At 35.8% G+C, this 23,968-nt stretch overlaps 1 protein-coding gene across 3 annotated transcripts in view; it reads left to right on the forward strand.

Annotated features, from left to right (window-relative positions):
- LOC100918703 (zinc finger protein 474) overlaps positions 1-23,968 on the forward strand; it is a 79,978-nt gene that overhangs the window by 22,831 nt on the left and 33,179 nt on the right. For all 3 annotated transcript variants that reach the window (XM_031938994.1, XM_003761259.3, XM_031938987.1), the window contains exons 3-4: positions 11,319-11,449; positions 15,900-17,088. In XM_031938994.1, coding sequence (XP_031794854.1) covers positions 16,090-17,088 — 999 coding nt within the window. In that variant the 5' untranslated portion in view covers positions 11,319-11,449; positions 15,900-16,089. The remainder of the gene's footprint in view (positions 1-11,318; positions 11,450-15,899; positions 17,089-23,968) is intronic.

Raw genomic sequence — 23,968 nt, forward strand, 5'->3', positions numbered from 1 at the left:
TATGTTAAACATGGCAAAATATATATGTTAAATCCAACATATGCATACATATTTATACAATCATCTTGCTGCACTAGAAAAATCAAAAAGAAAACAAAATGCAAACAACAACAACAAAATGAGAGAAAATGCTATGTTGTGATCCACACTCAGTTCCCACAGTCCTTTCTCTGAGTGTAGATGGCTTTCTTCATCACAAGATCATTGGAACTGGCTTCAATCATCTCATTTTTTGAAAATAGAAAGGTGGGACCTCACACAATCCCCTTTCAGTATGCCTATACTTTTACTCTAACATCATTGCTTTGTTTTTGAAATATCACCTGTTCTTCCGTTCCACCTTAGGAATAGCAGGTGCTGAGCTTTGAATCATTACCTTTCTACTCTTCCAGGTCTAATATAGAGAGAACTATCCTTATCATGGCATAAGTGTGTGAGGGGAGAGGGAGAGAGCCTAATAATATACTTTCAATAAAGATCTCTTTGATTCCTTTAAAGCCCTTAACCAATGAAACAAGTCATTTAAAATGAGGCCATTTCTAATACATTGTAGGTGGATTGTGAACTGACCCAATCATTCTGGAGAGCAGTTTGGAACTATACCCAAAGAGTTTTAAAATTGTGCCTACCCTTTGATCCAGCAGTATGTCTACTGGGTGGTCTATATCACAAAGAGATCTTAAAAAAGGGAAAAACCACTTGTGCAAAAATGTTTGTAGCAGGCCTTTTTGTAATGGTAATGAATTGGAAACTGAATGAAAGCCTTTTAGGTGAATAATGGCTGAATAACTTATGGAAGATGAATGTTCTATCAGAAATGATGGGCAGGCTGATTTCAGAAAAGCCTGCACTTATATGAACTGATACTAAGTGAAATGAGTAGAACCAAGAAAACATTGTGCACAGCAACAAGATTATGTGATGATCAATTATGATGAACTTGGCTCTTTCCAACAATGAGGTGATTCAAGGCAATTCTAATAGATTTGTAATGAAAAGAGTCATTTGCTTTCAGGGAGAAAACTATGAAGACTGAATGTGGATCACAACATAGTACTTTAATCTTTTTTCTTGCTGGGGACAGAAAAGCATGAAAACCAAGATTATGAAAGGTTAATAGAGCTCTCTCATGTCTTCTCTTCCACTCATATAAGAGATCTTCATAGCCCTGAGTCATATTACAATGACGGTCAGGAAAGTAAGACTGCTAGTGTCAGGAAAACTCCTAGAATATTTACTTCCTAGTTTAGAATTTAAGTTGTAATTGTAATTCCTTTCCTTTGATTTCCTCTCTAAAAATAGCAACACTCTGGCTTGGTTATGTGTAGACAGAAAATAGCATGTGTAATTTACTAAGTTTATAAATAACTACACAAAATTATAGCATTCCCTCCATGATTTAATTTAGTTACTGGGTAAAGGAAAGAGGTTATAGTTCTTAGAGTTTGCCTCAAGTGTAAAAAATAATTGATTATAAATATCAGTGATGAAGAGCAAAACTTCAACCATATTGGGGCTTTTGTAGGACACTGCCCAATTTAGAAACACATAGGTCCCAGTTGAATTTCAACTTTTCCCATCACCCCCAAACTATGGTATCAGAGGAAGGCGGCCCCTAAGTCATCATCTAAAGATTATGAGAATTAGATATTGTTTCTGACATTTTAGTTGGACTCGTATGTCCTGATGATGGATTTTTTATTAGTGGTGATCAACACTGTCCTTAACCCAGGAGAGAGAGAGAAAAAAAAAAAAAAAAGAAAAGGAACATATCTAGTATTTCTGTGACCCTTGCTACTGAGTAGTATAACTGTTAATCAATGTCCTAAAACTGCTGTTGACTGAATAATTAACAAGTCATAGGTAACTAATAACATTGGTGGAAAAAGAAAAACATGGTCCTAAATTCATGGTTTCGTAAAATTTCATGTGTGAAAAGACCTTTGAAAGGATAATTTAACAGATAAAAGAAGCTAAAACAGAGAAATGAGATTTGACCAAGATAACACAGATAGTAAGTAAAATAGTAGTCTTTTTCTAGTTATATTTTCATGTAACCCATAATTATGGGGCTCTGGTAGTACAATTCCACACACACACACACACACACACACACACACACAGAGTTTTACTATGGATTTTTGGTCCTTTGAATATTATTTTTCCAAAGTACATTTAAAAATAATTTTAACATTTGTTTTTTAAAACTTTATATTCCAAATTCTTTTCTTCCCTTCCTCTCTTTCCCTTTCTCTGAAACACAAAGCAATTTGATATATGTTATAAACGAGGCAGTCATGCAAAAAATCTTTCCATTAGTCATGTTATGAAAGAAGAAACAGGCAAAAAACTTAAAAAGTAAAAAAACAGTATCCTTCAATCTGCTTTTAGCCTCTTGTCAATTCTTTCTCGGGAGGTGGATGGTATTTTTCTTCATGAGTCCTTTGAAATTGTATTTGATCATTGAATCACTAAGAAAAGCTAAAAAATTCACATCTGATAATCCTACAGTATTGCTGTATATAATATTTTCCTGGTTCTGAACTTAGTATCAATTCATTTAAGTCTTTACAGATTTTTTTCTGGAATCATTCTGCTTGTTATTTCTTATGGCACAGTAGAATTCCATCACAATCACATACCTCAGTTTGTTTAGTCATTCCACAACTGATGTATATTCCCTCAATTTCCAATTCTCTGCCTTCACAAAAAGAGATGCTATAAATATTTGTGTACAAATATATCCTTTCCTCCTTTTGGGAGGGTGCTATAATGGCCACTTAATTGAGTTAGATAACATAAACACACACATGCACACCAACCACACAGTTATCACCTTTCATATTGAGATCCCCCAAATTTTACATTTTAATAATTAAATGCCATTTTTATTGTTAATACAATTCTATGTTGTAAGGTCATAGGACTACCCATCAGTTATTACTGTAGCATGATTAATCTTTTAATCAATTTTCCTAAATTTCAGTCTTTTCAATAAATAAATTGGGACATCAGCCTACCCATCAGCATTTGATATTTTTTCACTTGTTTAGATCTGACATTGCTCATGATAGCTACTCCTGCTTTTTTTTTTTTTAATGTCAGTTAAAGTATAATAAATTCTGTTTCAGTCTCATCTTTCATTTCTCTGTCTGGCTCTGCTTCATATTTGTTGTAAACAATACATTGTAGGATTCTGAATTTTAATCCATTCTGTTAATTACTTCTATTTTATGGATGAGTTCATCCTATTCACATTCACAGATATGATTACTGTATATTTCCCTCCTTTCTATTTCCTCCCTTTTTACCTTTCTCCCTCTCTTTTTCCTTTTACTCTCTCCTTCTCAAGTGCTTTGTTTCTGACCCTTCCTTGCCCCAATTTTTCTCCCTTCTATCACTCCACTCCTTTCTCTAATTCCCTTCCCGTCCTACTTTCCTATAGGAGAGGATAGAATTTTTATACATAATTGAATACTATGCATGTTATTTCCTCTTTAAACAAATTCTTATAAAAGTAAACTCACTACCTCCTCCTTCATTCCCTCCACTATAAATCTTTTTCTTTCATCTTTTATGTGAGATAATGTCCAACTTTCTCTTTCCCTTTCTCCCAGTATACATTAGTGTTAATTTTTTAAAAATATCCTTTCATATTCAACTCACACCTGTGTTATCTGTCAATACATACTCTTCCTAACTGCACTAATAATGAAAAAGTTCTTATGAGTTACAAATAATATTTTCCGATGTGGGAATGTTTAACCTAAAGTTCTTTATGATCTCCCTTTCCTGTTTATCTTTTTATGATTCTCTTGAGTCTTGTATTTGGAGGTCAATTTTCTGTTCAACTCTAATATTTTCACCAAGAATGCTTAAATGTCCTCTATTTCATTGAATATTCATTTTTCCCTAAAGAGAGAATTATACACAGTTTTGCTGGATAGTTGATTTTTCATTGTAATTCTACCAGAATGTTAGATCTTTTTATACAAGCTGTTAAATTCTATGTTTTCCTGACTGATTCCATGATACTTTATTTTTTTTCTGGGTGTTTGCAATATTTTCTCCTTGAATTTGGAGGTCTGGAATTTGGCTATAATATTCCTGGAAGCTTTCTTTTTGGATTTCTTTCAGGTGGTGATTGGTAATTTTTTCAATTTCTATTTTATCATCTGATTCTAGAATATCAGGGCAGTTTTTCTTGATAATTTTCTAAAAGATGATGTTCAGGATCTTTTTTTTAATCATGACTGGATGCAGATGACTCTTTCTATCACAAGTTTATTGGAATTGCTTTGAATCACCTCATTGATGAAAAGAAAATTGCTGTATACAATCTTCTTTGTGTTCTACTCACTTCACTTAACATCACTTCATATAAATCTTTTCAGGCTTTTCTAAACTCTCTCTGCCCCTTATTTCTTGTAGAATAATAATATTCTATTACATTCATATACCATAACTTATTCAGCTATTACCCACCTATGAGTATCCACTCAATTTCCAGTTCCCTGGCACTACATAAAAGGACTGCTACAAACATTTTTGCATATATTGGTTCTTTTCTTTTTTTTAATGATTTCTTTGGGATATAGACTCAGTAGAGTGACTGGTAGATCAAAGGGTATGCACAATTTGATAGCCCTTTGAGCATAGTTCCAAATTACTCTTCAAAATGGTTGGATTGGTTCACAACTCCACCAATAAAGTGTTCCAGCTTTCCCACATCCCCTCCAACATTTATTGTCTTTTCCAGTCATTTTAGCCAATCTGAGCAGTGTGTAGTACCTCAGAGTTGTCTTAATTTACATTTTTCCAATTAATAGTGATTTAGAATATTTTTTCAATTGACTAGAAGAAATGGCTTTAATTTGATCATCTGAAAATTGTCTATTCATATTTTTGACCATTTAGCAATTGGGAGAATGGCTTATATTCTTATAAATTTGAATTAGTTCTCCAAATTTTTTTAGAAAAATGAGTCTTTTATCAGAAATACTGGATGTAAAAATTTTCCCAACTTATTTCCCTTCTAATTTTGACTGTATTGATTTTGTTTGTATAAAAATTTTTAAATTCAATGTCATCAAAATTTTTCAATTTGCATTTCATAATGTCTCTAGTTCATCTTTAGCCATAAATTCCTTCCTCCTCCACAGATTTGAGAGGTAGATTATCCCTTATTCTCCTAATTTGCTTTATAGTATCACTCTTTATGTGTAAATCATGAACTCATTTTGACCTTATCTTGGTATAGGGTGTTAAATGTTGGTCAGTGCCTAGTTTCTTACATCCTACTTTCTATTTTTCTAGCAATTTTTGTCAGTGAGTTATCTCAGAAGCTGAAGTCTTTGGCTTTATCAAACACTAGATTTACTATAGTCATTGACTATTGTGTCTTGTGAACCTAGCCTGTCCCACTGATTCACTACTTTATTTCTTAGTCAGTACCAAATGGTTTTGATGATCATTGTTTTTTATAATATAGTTTTAGGTCTGGTACAGTTAGGCCCCTATCTTTGCTTTTTTTTTTTTTTTTTCATTAATTCCCTTGAAATTCTTAAACTTTTGTTCTTCCAGATGAATTTTGTCATGATTTTTTCCTGGTTGTATAAAGTAATTTTCTTGGCAGTTTGTTGGTATGGAACCAAATAAGTAGATTAATTTAGGTAGAATTGTCATTTTTATTATATTAGCTTGACCTACCCATGAGCACTTGAAATACTTTCAGTTATTTAGATTTTATTCATTTGTGTGAAGTGTTTTGTAATTGTGTTCATATAGTTTCTGGCTTTCTCTTGGCAAGTAGGCTCCCAAATATTTTATATTAAATTAAATTAAATGGAATTTCTCCTTCTATCTCTTATTGTGGGACTTCATTGGTAACATTTAGAAATGCCAATGATTTATGTGAGTTTACTTTATATCCTGCCACTGCTGAAGTTAATTATTTTTAGTAGTGTTTTTATTGGTTCCTTAGGATTCTCTAAGTATACCATCATGTCATCTGCAAAGAGTGATAATTTTGTTTCCCTGTTACATACTGTAATTCATTCAATTTCTTTTTCTTCTCTTATTGCTAAAACTAACATTTCTAGTACAATACTGAATAGTAGTGGTGATAATGGGCAAACTTATTACATTTTCTCCAATATTTTTTTTGTAGCTCCTTTACCAAGTTGTTGACTTTTTTCATGATTTTCTTGTATCCTTCTCATTTGTCTTCCCAAGTTTTACTCTATTTCTCTTTCTTGATATTCAAAACCCTTTGAGATTTTTGATACCCTGAGACAAATTCATTATTTTTATTTGAAGCTCTAGATGCAGATGTTTTGACTTTGTCTTCTGAATGTAGTTTTTATCTTCCTTGTCACCATAGTAACTTTCTATAGTCAGAATTTTCTGTTGTTTTATCATTTTCTCAGCCTATTTCTTGACTTTGCTAAAGTAGGGATCTGCTTCTAAGGTACAGGGTATACTGTCCCAAGATTTAGGGGTTCTGTGTAGCTGTTTTTAGAGATACTTTTTAGAGACTTGTAAGTTTTCAGTTCTTCCAAGGTAGTATGATCTAAGGAAAGATTTAAAATAACATAATGTCCTGAACTATATACTCTGGCCTCTGAGTGACCACAAATACTATTTCCTGCCCTGGAATTTTGAGGAGGAACTAGCTCCACTGTGGCTACAAGCTCTGGTGTGTGAATATTCCTCCTGGCCCTGGGATTTCCACTTATGACTGCAACCTGAATCTAAGCAGGGGCAGAGCAATAAGGTTCAGCCCCTAGTGCCAGCAAAAAGATCCCTGTAATATCCTTCTGACCAGATGTTCAATGCCCTTAACATCTGTGGCCCTCAAGCTTCAGAAGCAGCCTCTGCCAATGCTGATTTAGTCATTTCCAAGGCCAACTCAAAGTTTGCTGGGATACAGTCTACACTAATGTGGTATGCACTAGACTGTGCTCCATTCTCTCCATAGTGTGACAAACTTTTTGCTGACCACCTATGTTGTCTTGATTCTGCTGCTCCAGAATTTGCTTTAAGACATCATTTAAAGATTTTTTGGAAGGGTCATGGGAGAGCTCAGGTGATTCCCTGCCTCTTCTCTGCCATTTTGGCCTCTTCCCCACCCCACTCCCCCCACCACACACAAACACTTAATTTTTGAATTGTTTTCTTTAGTGAATTTTTGTACATCCCCCTTTTGTGGTGCTTCTTTTACCAAGTTGTTGATTCTTTTATCATGATTCTCTTGCATCACTCTAGTTTCTTTTTCCAGTTTTCTCCTTACTTCTCTTATTGATTTTTAAAATCTTTTTTGAACTTTTCCAGGAGTTTTTTGGCCTGAGATCAATTCAGATTTTTCTTTGAGGCTTATCATATAGCCATTTTGACAGTGTTTGTCCTCTTCTCAGTTTGTGTTTTGGACTTAACTGTTATCATTGTAGATTTCTATGGTCAAGTGGTGGTGGTTGTTGCTCATTTTCTGCCTACTTTGTGACTTTTAACTTTGTGTTAAAGTTGGTCTGTTCCTAGGGTAGAAGAGACACTGTTCCAACTTATTGCTCTGTGAATGCAGGACTTCTCTGCTGGCATCCTTTACAGCTGCAGGTTTTATTTTTGCCTGTCTGTCCTGGGCTTGGCTGTTGGCCTATCCCATGGAATAGGACCTCACTGCTGACTTGTTGGGCATGGCCTGTTACTGGCTTACCCAGATGCCATTTGTTCTAAACTGTTCTCCTCTTTTACTCTAGTGAGAAAGATCTTTCCTACCAACCTTCGGAGTTGTCTTGGGCTGGAAAATTTTTTCACCTCATCCTTTTATTGGTTCTGCAACTTTGAAATTCATTTTGAAATGTTATTTTACAGATATTTGGAGGTGAATTTGGTAGAGTTCAGATGAATTCCTGCCTTATTCCACCATCTTGGCTTTATCCTCAAGCATCTTTACTGTATTTTTATTGAAATAATACCCATTTTATAGTTACTTTCCAGGACTCTGATACAACTTTTATTTCAAAATTTATTTTAATAGATATAACATAGATTTTAATTTCTTATATTCTAAGTGATACACAAGCTCTTAAGGAAACAAAATACCAAAATCCAAAGAATACTACCAAAAAAAAACCCAACTGTCCTCAGGATCATGTGAGGAAAAACACCACATAATTTTATTCTAAAATAAAACATGCCATTTCATTAGCTCTGGTAGAGAAATTCATTTTTTATCTGCAAAACAAAAGATTACTAAGATTTCCCATTCTGTACTAATTCAAACTTTATAAGTTCTGAGAAGCTTTCATAGAAAGATGGTTAGGAAGAGCCAATGGTAGAAACAAATCTAAATTTCACCATACTCCATGTACAGATGACCTTCCAGAAATCATCCTCATCATCATCATTTTCTTCTTCTCCTTGCCCTTGTCCTTGCCCTCCTCCTTCTCCTTCCTTTTGCTCCTCCCTCCTTTCCCCTCCTCCTCCTCCATCATCTTCTTCATCATTATCTTCATCTTCTTGTCTTCTTTGTCTCCTTTGTCTCCTCCTCCCTCTCTCTTCCTCCCTCTCTCTTCCTCCTCCCTCTCTTTCTCTCTTCCTCCTCCTCCTCCTCTCTTCCTCCTCCTCCCTCTCTCTTCCTCCTCCTCTCTCTCTCTTTCTCCTTCTCCCTCTCTCTTTCTCCTCCTCCCTCTCTCCCTTCTCCTCCCTCTCTCCCTCCTCCCTCTCTCCCTTCTCCTTTTCCTTCCCTCCTCCTCCTTTTTCCTCCCTCCTCCTCCTTTTTCCTCCTCCCTCCTCCTTTTTCCTCCCTCCTCTTCTTTCCTCCCTTCTCCTTCTTTTTCCTCCTTCCTCCTCCTCTTTCCTCCCTCCTCCCCTTTTTTCCTCCCTCCTCCCTCTGTCCTCCTCCTCCTCTTTTTTCCTCCCTCCTCCCTCTTTTCTCCTCCCTTCTCCCTCTCCCCTCCTCCTTCCTCTCTCCTCCTCCCTCTCCCCTCCTCCTCCCTCTCCGCTCCTCCTTCTCCCCTCCTCCTCCCTCTCCGCTCCTCCTTCTCCCCTCCTTCTCCCTCTCTGCTCCTCCTTCTCCCCTCCTCCTCCCTCTCTGCTCCTCCCTCTCCCCTCCTCCTCCCTCTCCGCTCCTCCTCTCTCCTCCTCCCTCTCTGCTCCTCCTCTCTCTTCCTCCTCCCTCTCCGCTTCTCCTCTCTCCTCCTCCTCCCTCTCCCCTTCTCCTCTCTTCTCCTCCCTCTCCCCTCCTCCTCTCCCCTCCTCCCTCTCCCCTCGTCCTCTCCCCTCCTCCCTTTCTCTCCTTCCTCTCTTCTCCTCCCTCTCCTCCCTCTCTCCTCCTCTCTCTTCCTCCCTCTCTCCTCCTCCCTCTCCTCCTCCTCTCTCCTCCTCCCTCTCCTCCTCTTCTCTCCTCCTCCTTGTCCTCCTCCTCTCTCCTCCTCCCTTTCCTCCTCATCTCTCCTTCTCCCTGTCCTCCTCCTCTCTCCTCCTCCTCTTCCCTCCTCCTCCTCCTCCTCCTCCTCCTCCTCCTCCTCCTCCTCCTCCTCCTCCTCTCCCTCCTCCTCCTCCTCCTTCTTCTTCTTCTTCTTCTTCTTCTTCTTCTTCTTCTTCTTCTTCTTCTTCTTCTTCTTCTTCTTCTTCTTCTTCTTCTTCTTCTTCTTCCTCCTCCTCCTCCTCCTTTGCACTGTTGAGATTTTTCCTTCCATTCCACTTCAAATTTCTTCTTTCTTTTAGGTTACTTTGCAGAAAAAAGTGTCAAGACTGACATGATTTAGCTCATCCAGCATTCTTTGGTTATTGAAAAGAAGTCTTACATTTAGAATACCAATAGTCAAATTAAAATTTGTTGATGGTTTTAAAATTGTTGATTTTTGGATCTGTTTGTCCTCCTTACCACTTTTCTCATGATCCCTGAAGAAGTGGAAGAGGGGATTATAGGGTCAAAAATAATTTTGTATTTTTCTTTGTGTCATATGTTGCCATGGTCAATACATTCATTATCAGTCAGCCTAGTGGTGGTGAGCCTTTCCATACTGAGTTGGGCTGGTCTTTAAAAAATAGACTGTCTGTTCCCAGGGCCTTACTTTTGAAGATTTTCTAGCAAAGTAGAATCTGTCAGAGTTTATACTATGCTGTTATAGCTTTTGAGTACCCAAAGTAATTTCTGTGTCACAATGAGGCATCAAGTATGAGTATTTGGAGAATTTTTAAATTATCCAGAGCCAAAATTCATGCTGATAATTTAATATAAATGTTAGCTAACTAGCTAGATATGAAACTCTACCAAAGTAGCTTTTATGGGTTAGAAATTTACTTTTTAAATAATAAAGCTTAAAATTCTAGACCATATAGGTAAGGATTTTGTTGGATTAGAATGTATTGAATTCAGTCTGCAGAGACTCACCCTAGTCCCTTATAGCCTTTTTCTAATGATGAATGTGAAGTCTATTAATAATAACCAATTCAACAGTCACCATGAACTTCTCTAATCTCTAGATTATTCCTAAAAGAGAGATAAAGACCAAAAAAAACTTATAGAAGTCAGTGATCCAAATAGAAAAAGAAATTCTCAGCTATTTTCCCCTTCTTGTGCTTACCACCTTTTCTGAGTCAGTGAGATGCCAAATTCAAGAGAGACCATTGAAGGTCACAACTCTCAATATCCCTGAGTCTCAACAGTTCTCAAATGTCACCAACCCTTCCAGAGGGGCTACCCAGCATGATTTTGAAACAAATTTATTTGCCTGTGTTTATCCTCTAGCTTCTAAAAGTTTCAGAGAGAAATTGCACTTTCTATATTAGAAGCCAAACCTGGTAATCAGCATCTTTATGGTGTGCTATTATTTAGGGAAAGAGCTAACTGAGAATAATGGATCTTTGATCCCTATACACACTGCTAAACTATGTATATCCTTTTCTTAGAAATTATATTCTGACAGAAGCTGGTCCTTAAGGTCCTCATTAAACAGCTAATATGCAGTGTTAAAATTAGTTAAAAGTCAATAGGCTTTTTTAAGAGAAAATTTCTGGAAAGGAAAAAGAATAAAGTCAAACTTTTTTTATTCATTTTACTTATGATTAGTTCTGACCCCTTTCTTTAATTTGTATTGTCATTTGTAGGCATATTTATCCTCATATTTATCCTCTATCTGCTGATATGTATCAACATATTATTTGTACTAATGAGATATGATTAGTGTTTCTAATACTATATGTATAAAACTAATACATATATTTATTTCCTAGTAGCAAGTATTTTTGAAGTATTAAATCAATATTTAATTTGTGTTTCTTCTCCATTCCCCAATCCCACTTCACCTTTACAGAGCTATTATTTATTAACAACATGCAGTCTGGATTTATACATCCCTTCCATCTGTGGATACATGAAGTTTTCTCCCCAGTCCCAGGAAAAGAAGAATTTGGGAATATGGTGTCACATGGATTCAAAAATAAGGTATTTCAAAGGCATTTTTGAAAAGTCCTAATTGTAGAAATATCCAAAATGAACCACTTTAGCCCAAAGGAGTTTGTGTCTATATATCCTTGACCAGAGCATGGATATATTTGTATCTCTTTAAATGCTAGCCTAATTGTTTTTATTGACATGTTTGGGTAACAGGCCATGGTAAGCCTTTTAAGTGCATGAGTTTGATACTTTCTAAAATAGTCACTTAAATTAAGTAGTCTTTACCTTTTTTAAAATCAACCTTTATTTTTATTTTCTAACATTAAACTCCAGCAACATACAAAGCACTGAATAGATTATCTTTAGTTACCATCTACTTTTCAATTTCCTCTGCAGTGGTTGGTTGTCACTATTTCAAAAAGATGTCAGTTGGTCTAGTCCACTTCATACAAAAACCAAAAAGGGGCAGGACTTGGCTCTGGCACATGTCCTGATTCAAGGACAAAAGCTGAATATCTGACCAAACAAATAAACTTAATAATAAAAAATGGCAAAGAGGATCCCAAAATAAAATCCCAGAGAAATCTATCTTGAAGACTACTTTTTCACCTTTCAGGGAAAAACAAAACTAACCCACATTGTAGCAAAGAGGGGGGAACTCTGTAGTAATAAAGAGTGTTATTACAATACATTTTCTCTGGATAAATGAATTTGTAATCTCTTTCTAGGTACAGATGGTATCTTATGTCATGCAATAAGTTAATATTAAAAATAGTGAAGCTATTTCTAGATGTTACACTAGATTAAGGATCAGTGAAGGAATTTGGGAACTTTGACTGAAAAAGAGAAGATTTAGGAAAGGTGAAGAAGAAAAGGAGGAAGAGGGTAAATAAACATGATAGTAGTTTTCAAGTATTTGAAGGATTATCATATGACAATTAGGCTGGTTCTATGTGGTTCCAGGAACAGAAAGAATCAAGCAGATTTCAATTCAAGGTAAGGAAAGTCAAAGTGAAATGGTTACCAAAAGTGATAGTGGATTTCCTGATCACTGCAGGTCTTCACACAAGCGCAACCTGACAAGTTGTTTGCACCTTTATGTAGGAGTTGAAGACCTTAGAAGCAGTTGGAGCTCTCAGATGTTCCTTCCAACTCTTATTCTTTAGTTTTTGAGAGCAAGGAACTTAAGATAGCATTCTTTCTTAGAGGCAGATAGGTGGTACAATGCATAGAGCACAGGACCTGGAGTCAGAAAGACCTGAATTCAAATCCAGTCTCAAATACTTAGTAACATTATGGCCCCAGAGTAATACTTAACTTCTGTTGTCTTCATTTTTCCTCATTTGTAGAATGGGAATAATGATTCCATGGTAGTTTTTGAGGATAAAATGAGATGTTTGTAAAGTGCTTTGCAAACCTTGAAGCTCTTTATAAAAAGGGATGCTATAAATGCTAGCTTTTACTACTTCCCTCCAAAAGTAGACAAATCAAACAAAGTGAAACAATACAATACCACATAAACTAGCACCCTTCTGCTAAGACCTAATTCTTCTCTGTCCCATTCATTACCACCCTTAACTATACACTAGCATTAAGAGGATCAAAAGAGTACAACACCTAAGCTAGGCCTACAGCTTTGTGCATCTTAGGACTAGACTAAACAGAAGTTTGCATAATTTCTTCTCTAGTACCTCTTCATCTTTAGCTATTGAAAGCTATGCTTCAAACTGGCAGTGTAGGGCACATGAACAGCATGAGATGGTGGATAAAATGTTAACTTTGGATTCAAGGGGACCTGAGTTCATGCCCTAACTATGATATTTAGAAGCTTTGACCATGGAAAAATCACTTAATTTTTCAGTGCCCTCCAGAATACTTTTCATATGTGAGTAGCTGATCTGTTTTGGTGGGGAGAGTTACAATTTTAGGAGTTCCTCACACTGATAGATTCACAATCAGGAATCTATCTCTACCATCAAGAAAATAAAATGATGCCCAGGATATTTAAGTTTGACTGGAAGGTTTTTAGCTGCCGAATCAAAAATGCATCTACTCTTTATGATCGTGCCTCCAATTCTTTTTCTCTCTCTGGAATATTTGAGTTTCTTAATGGTCCATGATAAAGTGAAGGGTTCAAGATAAATTAGTAGTGTTAGCCCAAAACCTGGGCTGACTTTATGAAATGTTAAGGGAAAAGGATTTTGAAAAGAACATGCTTAATTTCAATACTAAACAGAGAGGGGAGATCACTGAAAAGAAAGTTGTGGCTGATTCACATAGGAGCTTGTCAGGAGAAAATGTAAATTGGAGAGAGAATTGGATTAAGAGCTTCAGATGCCCAAAGATGTATTCTTACTCAGGAATAATAGAGATGGAAAGGAGACAGATTGATAAGAAGGAGAAAGAAGGAACTCTGATGTGAAAACCCAAGTAGGGGTACAGCCTGAACTAAGAGGACGACACCTTGACTTACTGAAATATGCAATTATCCCATCCACATATATAAATTTCCCCAATACTGGCTTCAATACATTGCAAGTCAGCAGAAGAAATTATATGGGAATTTTGAGGGAACTTTACAGAAGTCGCAGATGGCACATGAAAGCCAGCAGATGATACAGAAATTATTTAGAAACTCAGAAATATATTATAATTTATGTATATGTGTGCATAGTATTGTGTAATATCAATGCATTTTATCTTTTAATACCATGATAATTCAGACTTCTCTGGTATAAAGAGAGAGCCAAAAATTTTTACATAGCTTTTCCATATCATGGGAATGCCATGCCTCTAATTCTGATGATATGAAAAGGATAAATAACTGTACACACAAGGGAATCTTTTCTGTAATCTATCTAATCAGTGTCAATAAGAGACCATTAATTCTTACCCACATACAAATCATGGTTCCCTCTACAATATTCCTTTGATATATCTAATTTTCTTGAACAGATCCCTTGTCTCTACCATTCTATTATTTTCTTCTGTTTCTTATCATTGCTCATGTAAGAAAATCTCCTCTCTCTTTACTATTTTCTGGAATTCTGCATTCATTTGGATATACCTTTCCTTTTTTGCTTTTTTCTCCAGCTGCTTGTAAAGCCTCATCAGATAGACATTTTGCTTTCTTGCTTTTCTCTTCCTTTGCAAAATTGGCTCCTTTACAATATTATAAACTTCTATCCATAGTTACTCAGGCACTCTATAAGATGATCTTTAAATATAATCATCAGCTCCACTTCATATTCATATGACATATTATTGAGGTCATACTAATATGGCCTGGTGAATTTGACCCTTTATGTATCTACATCTTCATAGAATTAAGCAACTTTGGCCCCTTTAGCACCAGTGGTTGAAGCACAGACTTCTGTATAACTATGATGCTGAATACTTTTCCATGTATTCAAAGAGATATTTTTCTGCCATTTTTGAAATGATACCCTCTTTCTTACCCTCTTATTGACTATAAAGGATACTCTATTTCTTCTAAGGGATTCTTGCCTACAGTAGTAAATGCAATGATCACCTGAATTAAAATCACTCATTCCCATCCACTTAAATTTGCTTACACCCAAGATATTGTTGTATAATCTTCCCATCTCCTGTTTGACTACATTCAGCTTATCTTGGTTCATAGATTTTAAATTCTAGGTTCCTATATGTTATTCCTAGGTTCCTATATGTTATTCCTCTTTCTTTATAGCATTGTATTTTCCTTTCATCCCAGATATATCCATATATGAGCTGCTTTTAAGCTTTAGCCCAGGATCCTCATTCTTTCTAGGGATACTTGTAGTTATTCTCTGCTCTTTCTCAGTAATATGTGCAACCTTCCTACTTAAGAGGTTTATCTTCTGATGTCATATCTTTTATTGTTTTAAAATTTGCCATTGGGTTTTCTTGACAAAGCCACTAGAGTGGCTTTCTATTTCTTTCCTCAGTGCATCACCTTTTGTCAGAACTTCCTACTATGATCTGTCTTGGGTAACTCTGCATATCATTGCTCATAGTTTCTTTGAGCTATGTAAGCTCTTCTACCATGGTCTAGGAGGATTCAGACTATATACCATTTAACAAAAGGAAAAGTTTGCTTAACAATATCATGGAAACTATATTCAGAAGAGATAACATTTCAGATGACTACAGCTTCCCACCTCCAAATTTGTACTTTACGTAAATAGGATATGTCTAACTTGAAGATTCCCCCAAATTCTCATGACCTGAGCTTTTATTCTTAGAAAGCCAGGAAATTATGACAATAGGTTAAAGCCTTCTCCATTTAAGTCTTGAGGATGATTTCAGTTTTTTTTAAGGGAATAATTAGCCTTACCTACATGAAGTAGATATTTTTTTAACCACAGTAGTGGTAATGTTTTAGTCTTTGTTTTTTCTTCAAGAGTTCTCAAAGCTCTGAAAAGCCATATTGCCCTAGAGCTGAAGTTTTGTTGTTTTGCTATATAATTATAATCATTTGGTCTGTATTTTCTTTTAGGTCTCAAAGACTTCTGAGGGTTTAATGGAAACTTTACAATACTCCAGACTGCTTCCTTGCAATGAAGATTTGGACACTAGATTTTTGGGACCACAGTATTTGCAACAACATGGGGCTTCGGGAAAACCAGCATCATACTAAGAAACCACCCATCTTAAGCCCTGCCTTATGGGAAGAAAGATCATCCTGAATGGAAAAATCAAAGAAGAAAAAGAATACCAGTAGCTTACCCCACAGTGTAAATAGCTCATCAGGGTCCAAACAGGGAACATTTTCTAGTGATTCCAGCTTTGATTGCACTTCACTAGAAACAGAATGGCTTAATCCTAAAATCATAAAAAAAAAACCTCAGTTAAAGAGCCCAAGTATTGTCACCCTACTGAAAAGATCCAATAGGGGAAGCATGTCTGATGGTCCAACCCACTCCCCTATAATACCACCTAGAAGACCAAAACTTAGATTGTGCTACATTTGTGGAAGAGAATTTGGTTCTCAATCCATTTCCATTCACGAACCCCAGTGCTTACAGAAGTGGCATATTGAAAACAACAAGTTACCCAGAAATCTCAGAAGTCCAGAGCCTCAGAAACCAAAACCTCTCAGTGATTCAAGTAGTTCTTACGATTCGCAGTCGAGTGACAGGGCTGCCTTCGGGAGTGCTCAAGTCCAACAGTTGCCTTGTGAATACTGTGGTGGGACTTTTCTACCTGACCATCTTATTGTTCACCTAAGAAGCTGTAATCCAAAATCTAACTTCTCTGAGAGTCTCCTTGGCAAGAAGAAAACACTTGGTGGATTTGTGTCTCCTCCAACAACTCTCCTCTGTTATATCTGTGGCAAAGAGTTTGCCGGCCAGGCCCTTTCTGCCCATGAATCTGAGTGCCTGGAGAAATGGAAAGTAGAAAATGAGAGACTCCCCAAAGTACACCGCCAGGTACCCCCTCAAAAGCCAAAGCATTATTCAGCCAAGCCACCCAAGCCTGAGAAGCAACAAACTTCGACTGACAGTCATGAGGGTCAGGGTCAGGCCCAGCTCATGGTTTGCCCCAAGTGTAACAAGACCTTTAGAGCAGATCGTCTTCAAACGCATCAAAAGATCTGCCAAGTTCAAGTCTTTGGAAATGGTGGGAGGGAGTTAGTCAAAGTGCAGCAACAAAAGAGCAAGGCAGGACCCTCCAGATCTGAAAAGGTAATCTCTTGCACAAAAGATTTACTACAAGGGCCATGACTCTAAAAGAAACTTTTCTCCTGAACAGTTTCTTTAGTGTCTAACTTCTCTCTTGGGGAACCCATGATGAATCTGAGGGGAGGTGAACCTTTTTTTATATCAAAGAAACATGATTTGTCCTTATTGTTTTCTTCATTCTCTGAATCTTTGCTGTCCAAAGGGAAGAAAAAGATGGACATACTATTCTTTGGTTACTATGGGTTTTATCTTTGGGAGGGGCTGTTACTTGCAAATGAGTCATTAATGCTGTCTCTGTGTTTCAGTGTTATAACTCATTTCAATAGCCTGGATTCATTGTGGTTTATTTCACTCATCTGCATTAGGAATTTGTTTCTGGCAATACTGAGTTATGCTGAGTTTATTTGACTAAAATAGAATCTGTGTCAAAAATCCCACATGACTAAAGCAGTACACATTAGAGTACTTTTTGGTAACTCACAGACCTACTATTGCAAACTTTTTCTTTAAAAGAAAAAATCAATGGATAGCTAAAAAGATAAAGAAAATACCCTGACAGCTGTTATCCCACATTGGAAGGGGAACAAAATAAACATTTAAATAATCCTTTGTGCCAGATACTGTATGCTATATTTAATATTATCTCATTTAATTCTCACAATAACCTTTTGAGGTTTCAGAGTAAACTGAGGCAGAGAGAAGTTAAGTATCTTGCCCAGAGTCCCCTAATTAATAAGATTCTGAGGTTGATTTGGAACTCAGGTCTTCCTAATTCTAGACCCAGCACACTATCCAGTTTGCCACTGGCTTCTAGGATAATAAATAAGCATTTCTTAAGCACATTCTGTGTTGGCTAAGTGCTATTCATTGCTTTGACACGGCAATGTCCTCCATCTGTACTGAATCCTATGACCCAGGAATAGCCATTGGCCTAGTGCTCCCCTGGATACCATGTCTGGGGCTTATTATATCCTTTCACTAACTTTTGGGAGTGAAGAGCTACTATACTTTTTAATCAAAAGCTTTTATGATTGACTGGGGTACAAAATTAGATTGTTAGAATAGTAGGGTGAAAGACAGAAAGATTCTGCCCTTATTTAATGTGATGGGTGAGCCTAGATCAATATATGCCTACCTTCTCGGGCTTGCTTTCTGAAATTCTGATTAATCAAACAAATAGGACTGGTTTGACTGATTGGTGAATCTTGCAATGTACAAGTTATTTTTCAGGACAAAATAGGAATGATTTATGATTTGTTCATTTGTGATTTCTGTTTTCCTTTACTAGTTTTTGCTTATTTGGGACAAATGTATTCCTTTTCTTTCATTTTTTTCTTGTTTAACATAAATATATATATATGCATATATATACTTACATATCTATGTATGTGTATATATGTGTGTATACATATGTATATGTTGTATATATACATAAATATGTGTGTATGCATGTATGTGTATTTGAATTTTAAAATACCCAAAGGATTACATTGAAACAGCAGAAAAAGTTACTATATTGGGTAATTTCACAGTGAATATTTACAAAAGAACTCAAGGGACAACTAGGTGATAAAATGGATAGTGTTGGGCCCCATGTCAAGAAGTCCTCAGTTTAAATCTAGCCTCAGTTACCAGCTATGTGATCTTGGGCAAGTTACTTCACCTGTTTGCCTCAGTCTCTTCATCTATAAAATAAGGATAATTAAAGCATCTATTTTTTAAAGTTGTGAGGATCAAATGGGATAATTAGCATAGTGTCTGCTACACATTTGTGCAGATCACAATAAATCACAAATATTATATAAATATTAGCTAAGTTTTTATTAATTTTCTCATATAATGAAAATTCCAAATTTCAAGTGTGGAACAAAAAGGCACTCTATTAGTCTAAAAAGTTTTCCCCCCCTGCCTTTAAAAATTCCTTTAAAATCATCCAAGATAATCTGAATTAACTGAGAGAAAGAGACAGAGGGAAGAGGAAGAGAGACCAAGAAACCAAGAAACAGGAGAGAGAGAGAGAAAGAGAGAGAAAGAGAGAGAGAGAGAGGAGAGAAGATTCCTCGTAAGGATTATTTCATTCTCTGTATTTGTATCCCCAGTACCTAGTCTCATGCCTAGCATAGAATAAGCACTTAGAAAATATTTTTTCATTGATTGAATGTGTTTGTGTGTATGCCACAAATTCGATTCCTTGGTATTCTGACTTAAAACTTTGTTTCTTAATTGGATGCATTTCCCCCCAGACATTCTTAGTACAGATCATGTATATGGAACACTTTGTTCGGGATTTTTTAACTTTCTTCTATGCTCCCAAGATGGAACCAAAAAGCAAAGTTCAGAATGTACCACTATGTAGGCAAACTTGCTAAAACAAAGTACTTTAGATGGATGTTTTAAAATACTTTGTTGATTTAGGCTGAAGGCAAATAAGCCCTAATTTAGGCCCCTTCATGGCATACACCTCCACTAAGCTTGAGAAATCCCAAGAACCAAACCAGAACTCTTCAGAAGATGCTATCTATAACTTACGTATGTCAGGGTACAAATGTCACAACTCCCATCCTGGAGTAAGTTTGTCAATAGGAAACTGGTATTGCTCTCGAGCATGTTCTTACTCTTCCTAGGACTGCTCATATTTTCAGATAGACTATAGAAAAGCCATCCAATATACATCCCTTAGCTGCATGATTTTAAAAAAAAAACTTTCAAGAGAATTATTTCTAAAGCAATTCAGTCTTTACACTATTTCTTATTGCAATAAAATTCTTCAGCCTTTCCCCTTTCATTTCCTCTTTGGTGCAATCTATTGACTTTCCTTCTTCTTCTTCTTCTATCTTCTTCTTCTTCTTCTTCTTCTTCTTCTTCTTCTTCTTCTTCTTCTTCTTCTTCTTCTTCTTCTTCTTCTTCTTCTTCTTCTTCTTCTTCTTCTTCTTTGTCATTCTGTTACCTACTAACTCTTAGTCTCTGCCCAAACTCTCCTATTCTTCTTTCTAAACAATGAGACATCAGTTATACTTTTAAATACTCTTTACTTTCTCAATATTATTCTAGCAAAGCATTCTAGTATGACAAATCCTAGCATAGCATTCTAGAATGATAAAGTCACCCATTTCACAGTTTGAGTCCCCAGATTGGTAACTACTCTTGGGTTCTAGAACTTAATATGAAGGTGCTGTTGCATAACACTGGAGCTCAAGAGCCCTTACTGATATATATATATATATATATATATATATATATATATATATATATATATCCCATTAATAACAGTCAATAGATTCAGCTTTTAGCAAATTCTTTTCCTAAGTTGGCATTATAAAAACAATAATTGCAATCCCTTCCAAAATAAACACATGCATACATACACATACACATTTACAAAAGCTCAGGTATATTCTCCAAAAAATACACATGAAATTCATGAGAAGATTAAGTTCAAATTTAGAATATAGTGGAAAATATGGCTCATCTGTAAAAAATATCATGTTGAAGATACCATGATTCCTCTCATTGGAAGTTCTTTCTCTCTTTGAAAAATCCACATATATAACTACTTTGGGGTATGATATCAGTGCCAGATAAATGCTTAGCTATTAGTTTGGATTGACTTTAAAAATTTGTAACTTTCTTGAGTTGTTATCTAATACTTCTCTCTATTATATGAAGTCCCATTACTTGAAGCTATTTTCTCCCTCTTTCTCCATCTATCCTCAGCATGTGTCTCTGCTCTCAGATGGATGTTGTCTCTTATTGCCAGTTTCTCTGATGACATAGTCAGTGAGACTAGTGACTGTGTCACTTTCTCTCCCTCCTTGTTGCTATCTTGTATAAAAGTAAGGATCTGATATCATAAAGTACTTTTAAATCCTAGAAGTTTCTACTGGCTAGACTGGCTAAACTCCTAAAATTCATTTCCTGTTTTTAAACATAGGCCAAAGGAGGGTGAATTATTTTTTTAGCCAATAAAATTGCTTTCTTTCCTGTCTCTATTAGAGAGAAGCTTGCACATAAGAAAGGAATCAAGACATAGAAAATTGGGCTTATATATTAAAAATCTGTATTATTATTGTATTATGAAATTTTAGGAAAATTCCCCAAAACCTACTACTTTTGTGATTAGATTTCAGTTGATTAATTCATTAATTTATTCATTTGAAGTGCTTAGGCCTTTTGTAGTTACTTACATCAGTTAAAGTAGGATTGGAATATATCTCTATGTTCCCTTAGTAAACATTTGATGTTTCCAACAAATCAACCAGAATGCTTTGGCAAAATATGTGTTCACAAATTTTGGACTTGGGAAATTCACTCTCCATTTACCTAGTGACTTGGGAACATTTAAATGTTGTCCTTCCCTAATACTTTATACTAAGAGTACTGAAATATATATTGTCATGGTTCACAAACAAATGTAGAAATTATCATTTTGTCATATTTCCAAATATGTAAAGACATAATTTTGCTAATAAATACTATTTTATAAAGTTCTCGTAGGTTATCACCAATCTTAGTGCTTACAAAGGTCTTCCCCAACCCAAACACAATAAAGAAAAGAAAAAGAGAAAGTCAAATGTGTTCTCTCTTAGAGGAAAAATCTTGCTCTCTACAGAAATATTAAAATATGTTGAGTCCTATGCATAGCAAATGGACCTCGGGTTTAACGAAATTCAATCTCTAATCCTTCAGATGAGAAATTAAACCACTTTGATTTGGTGTTTGGATGATAGCTCTGGGCCTGGCACATTTACTATTTTCTTTCCCATTGAGGTGCCATAATAAACTGGCATAGGTCCTGGGAGGGTGTACCATTTATCCTCTCAGTAATCACCCCTAAATCCTCTTCCTTTCTTTTTAAGGGGCCTCTCTGCTCTGGCCCCCTACATACAGCCTGGATTTAATCCTGTGAAATTCTCTGTGTCTGATCATAAGCCATCAAAAATTTCTCTAGCAATCCTTAAAGCATATGGGGAGTCTAACCTCTGAAGGTCTAGACAAAATATTTCCAGGTGTCTTATCACATATAAAGCACAGCAAAATTTCTAGGGATTTCTTTATAAGGCAATCCCACTGGAGATTTCAGATAGAAATTATCTCTTGAGTTTCTGTACCATGCATCATCCAAAATTTCTCCAGAAATCCCTGAAATTCATAGGCTCCAAATTCACCCTTTACTAGGCAAGTAGAATAATTTGGAGAGAAAGAAGGCAAACTCAGAAAACTTTTAAAGTGTTTTTTAGGGGGTCATCAAAGGGTTGATTATTTTTTAGAAAAGGGCTAATAAGGATTTCTAGTTTAGAAAGCATACTTTATTCCTAGTAATCCATAATAACAAGGTATTTAAAAAGGTAAAGAGACATAATTTCTGGGTAATTTAATCATTTTATTAATAATGCCACTAGGGTGATACTCTTGAATGCCAAAGATCATTATGGCAATGGACTCAGGGCTTATATATAAGGACCCCTGGAAGAGAGGTGTTACTGAGAGTGGCAATAACTCTGATTAGTTAGCAATAAATGAAAGAATGAATATTACAAAGATAAGTGAGGTGTCATGCCCATAAGAAGCTGAGAATGGCCAGAAGGATAACCCTATTTCTATACTACTCCTAGCCTTGGGCAATCTTGATAAAGAATCTATACTCCTCCACCCAAGTTTGAAATAGTTGGTGAAGTAGCAATACCTATAAGAAGAAAAATGTTAGTCATCATCCATCAATATTGTCCTTGTGGAAATTGGACCAGGACAAAAACCTTGGGTCTCCCCAAATTTAATAATTGTCTTTTAATATGAGAGAGGATTCAATACACAAATATTAAAACAAAAAGTTATCTCAAAGGAATCGGTTTTACTTATAAAGAAAATACACTGGAAAAGTGACTGTCCAATTATAATCTAAAACAAAATAAAGAATAAATTTTTTTCTTCATTAAATCTTGGCAGATTTTAGTACATAAAGAGTCCTGGATAGAGAATCTCTCCAGTAGTTCTCTTCTGTTGTAGCAATGGAGAGAGAAAGGGAAGGACTTTTATTTGAATTTCATATCTGAATTTCATAGAATTAAACCCAGGGAATAGGAAGCCCCCTTAAACACAGAGGGAATGGATTTAAGGGTGATTATTCAGAAATAACAAAAGTGCTCCAGTGACCAATGCCCAATTTGTTAAAACACCCATATCCAAATGTATATTTTCTGAGCAAGCCTCCACAGAAGTATTCATTCAACTTGTACAATTATATTACAATCTCTAGCAGTGTCAACTGCTAATGGGATAACTTTGTGGAGTTTTACTCTTAACATTATAGTTCTCAATTCCCCCCACCTATGTGCTTCCTATGAACACTTATTAGATAATTAGCATTTAGCAAAGGTATTTGCATTGATGATATGGTAAAAAACAATTGCTACAAAATAGTTTCTTCCAAAGCCTGGAAAATACTTTCCCACAAATACATAAAGTGTCATTGGGAAAATTAAGCTCACATGTACCCAAAAGGAAATCAAAAATCCCTAGTTCTGAAAGTCCTGAAAGTCCCTTCTGATCCTCATATTTGTACTATACAAATTTCCCAATTACTAGGCTGAATTGGTTACCAGGAGTTGTTCTTTTCTTGGATCCATAGCTAGAATTGTCTTTAAATTGATGCCTCCATAATTGTCTCTATAACACAATGATGGATAACACTTCCTTTCCAGATGGTTCTTAACATCTGTGCCCCTCTGGCTCCCAAATGGATGTATTATCTCCTATAGACTCTCCAATGGCATGGTCACTGTTAGATGGAGAAGTAGGAAACATCTTTTATGGAATCAGTCCCTTTCCATGTACCTCTCTCCCTTGCTGGACTCTAGGACAGGTACAAGGATCTATATCAATAGAG

The sequence above is a fragment of the Sarcophilus harrisii genome, chromosome 1 (genome assembly GCF_902635505.1).
Source record: "Sarcophilus harrisii chromosome 1, mSarHar1.11, whole genome shotgun sequence".
Taxonomy (NCBI): Eukaryota; Metazoa; Chordata; class Mammalia; order Dasyuromorphia; family Dasyuridae; genus Sarcophilus; species Sarcophilus harrisii.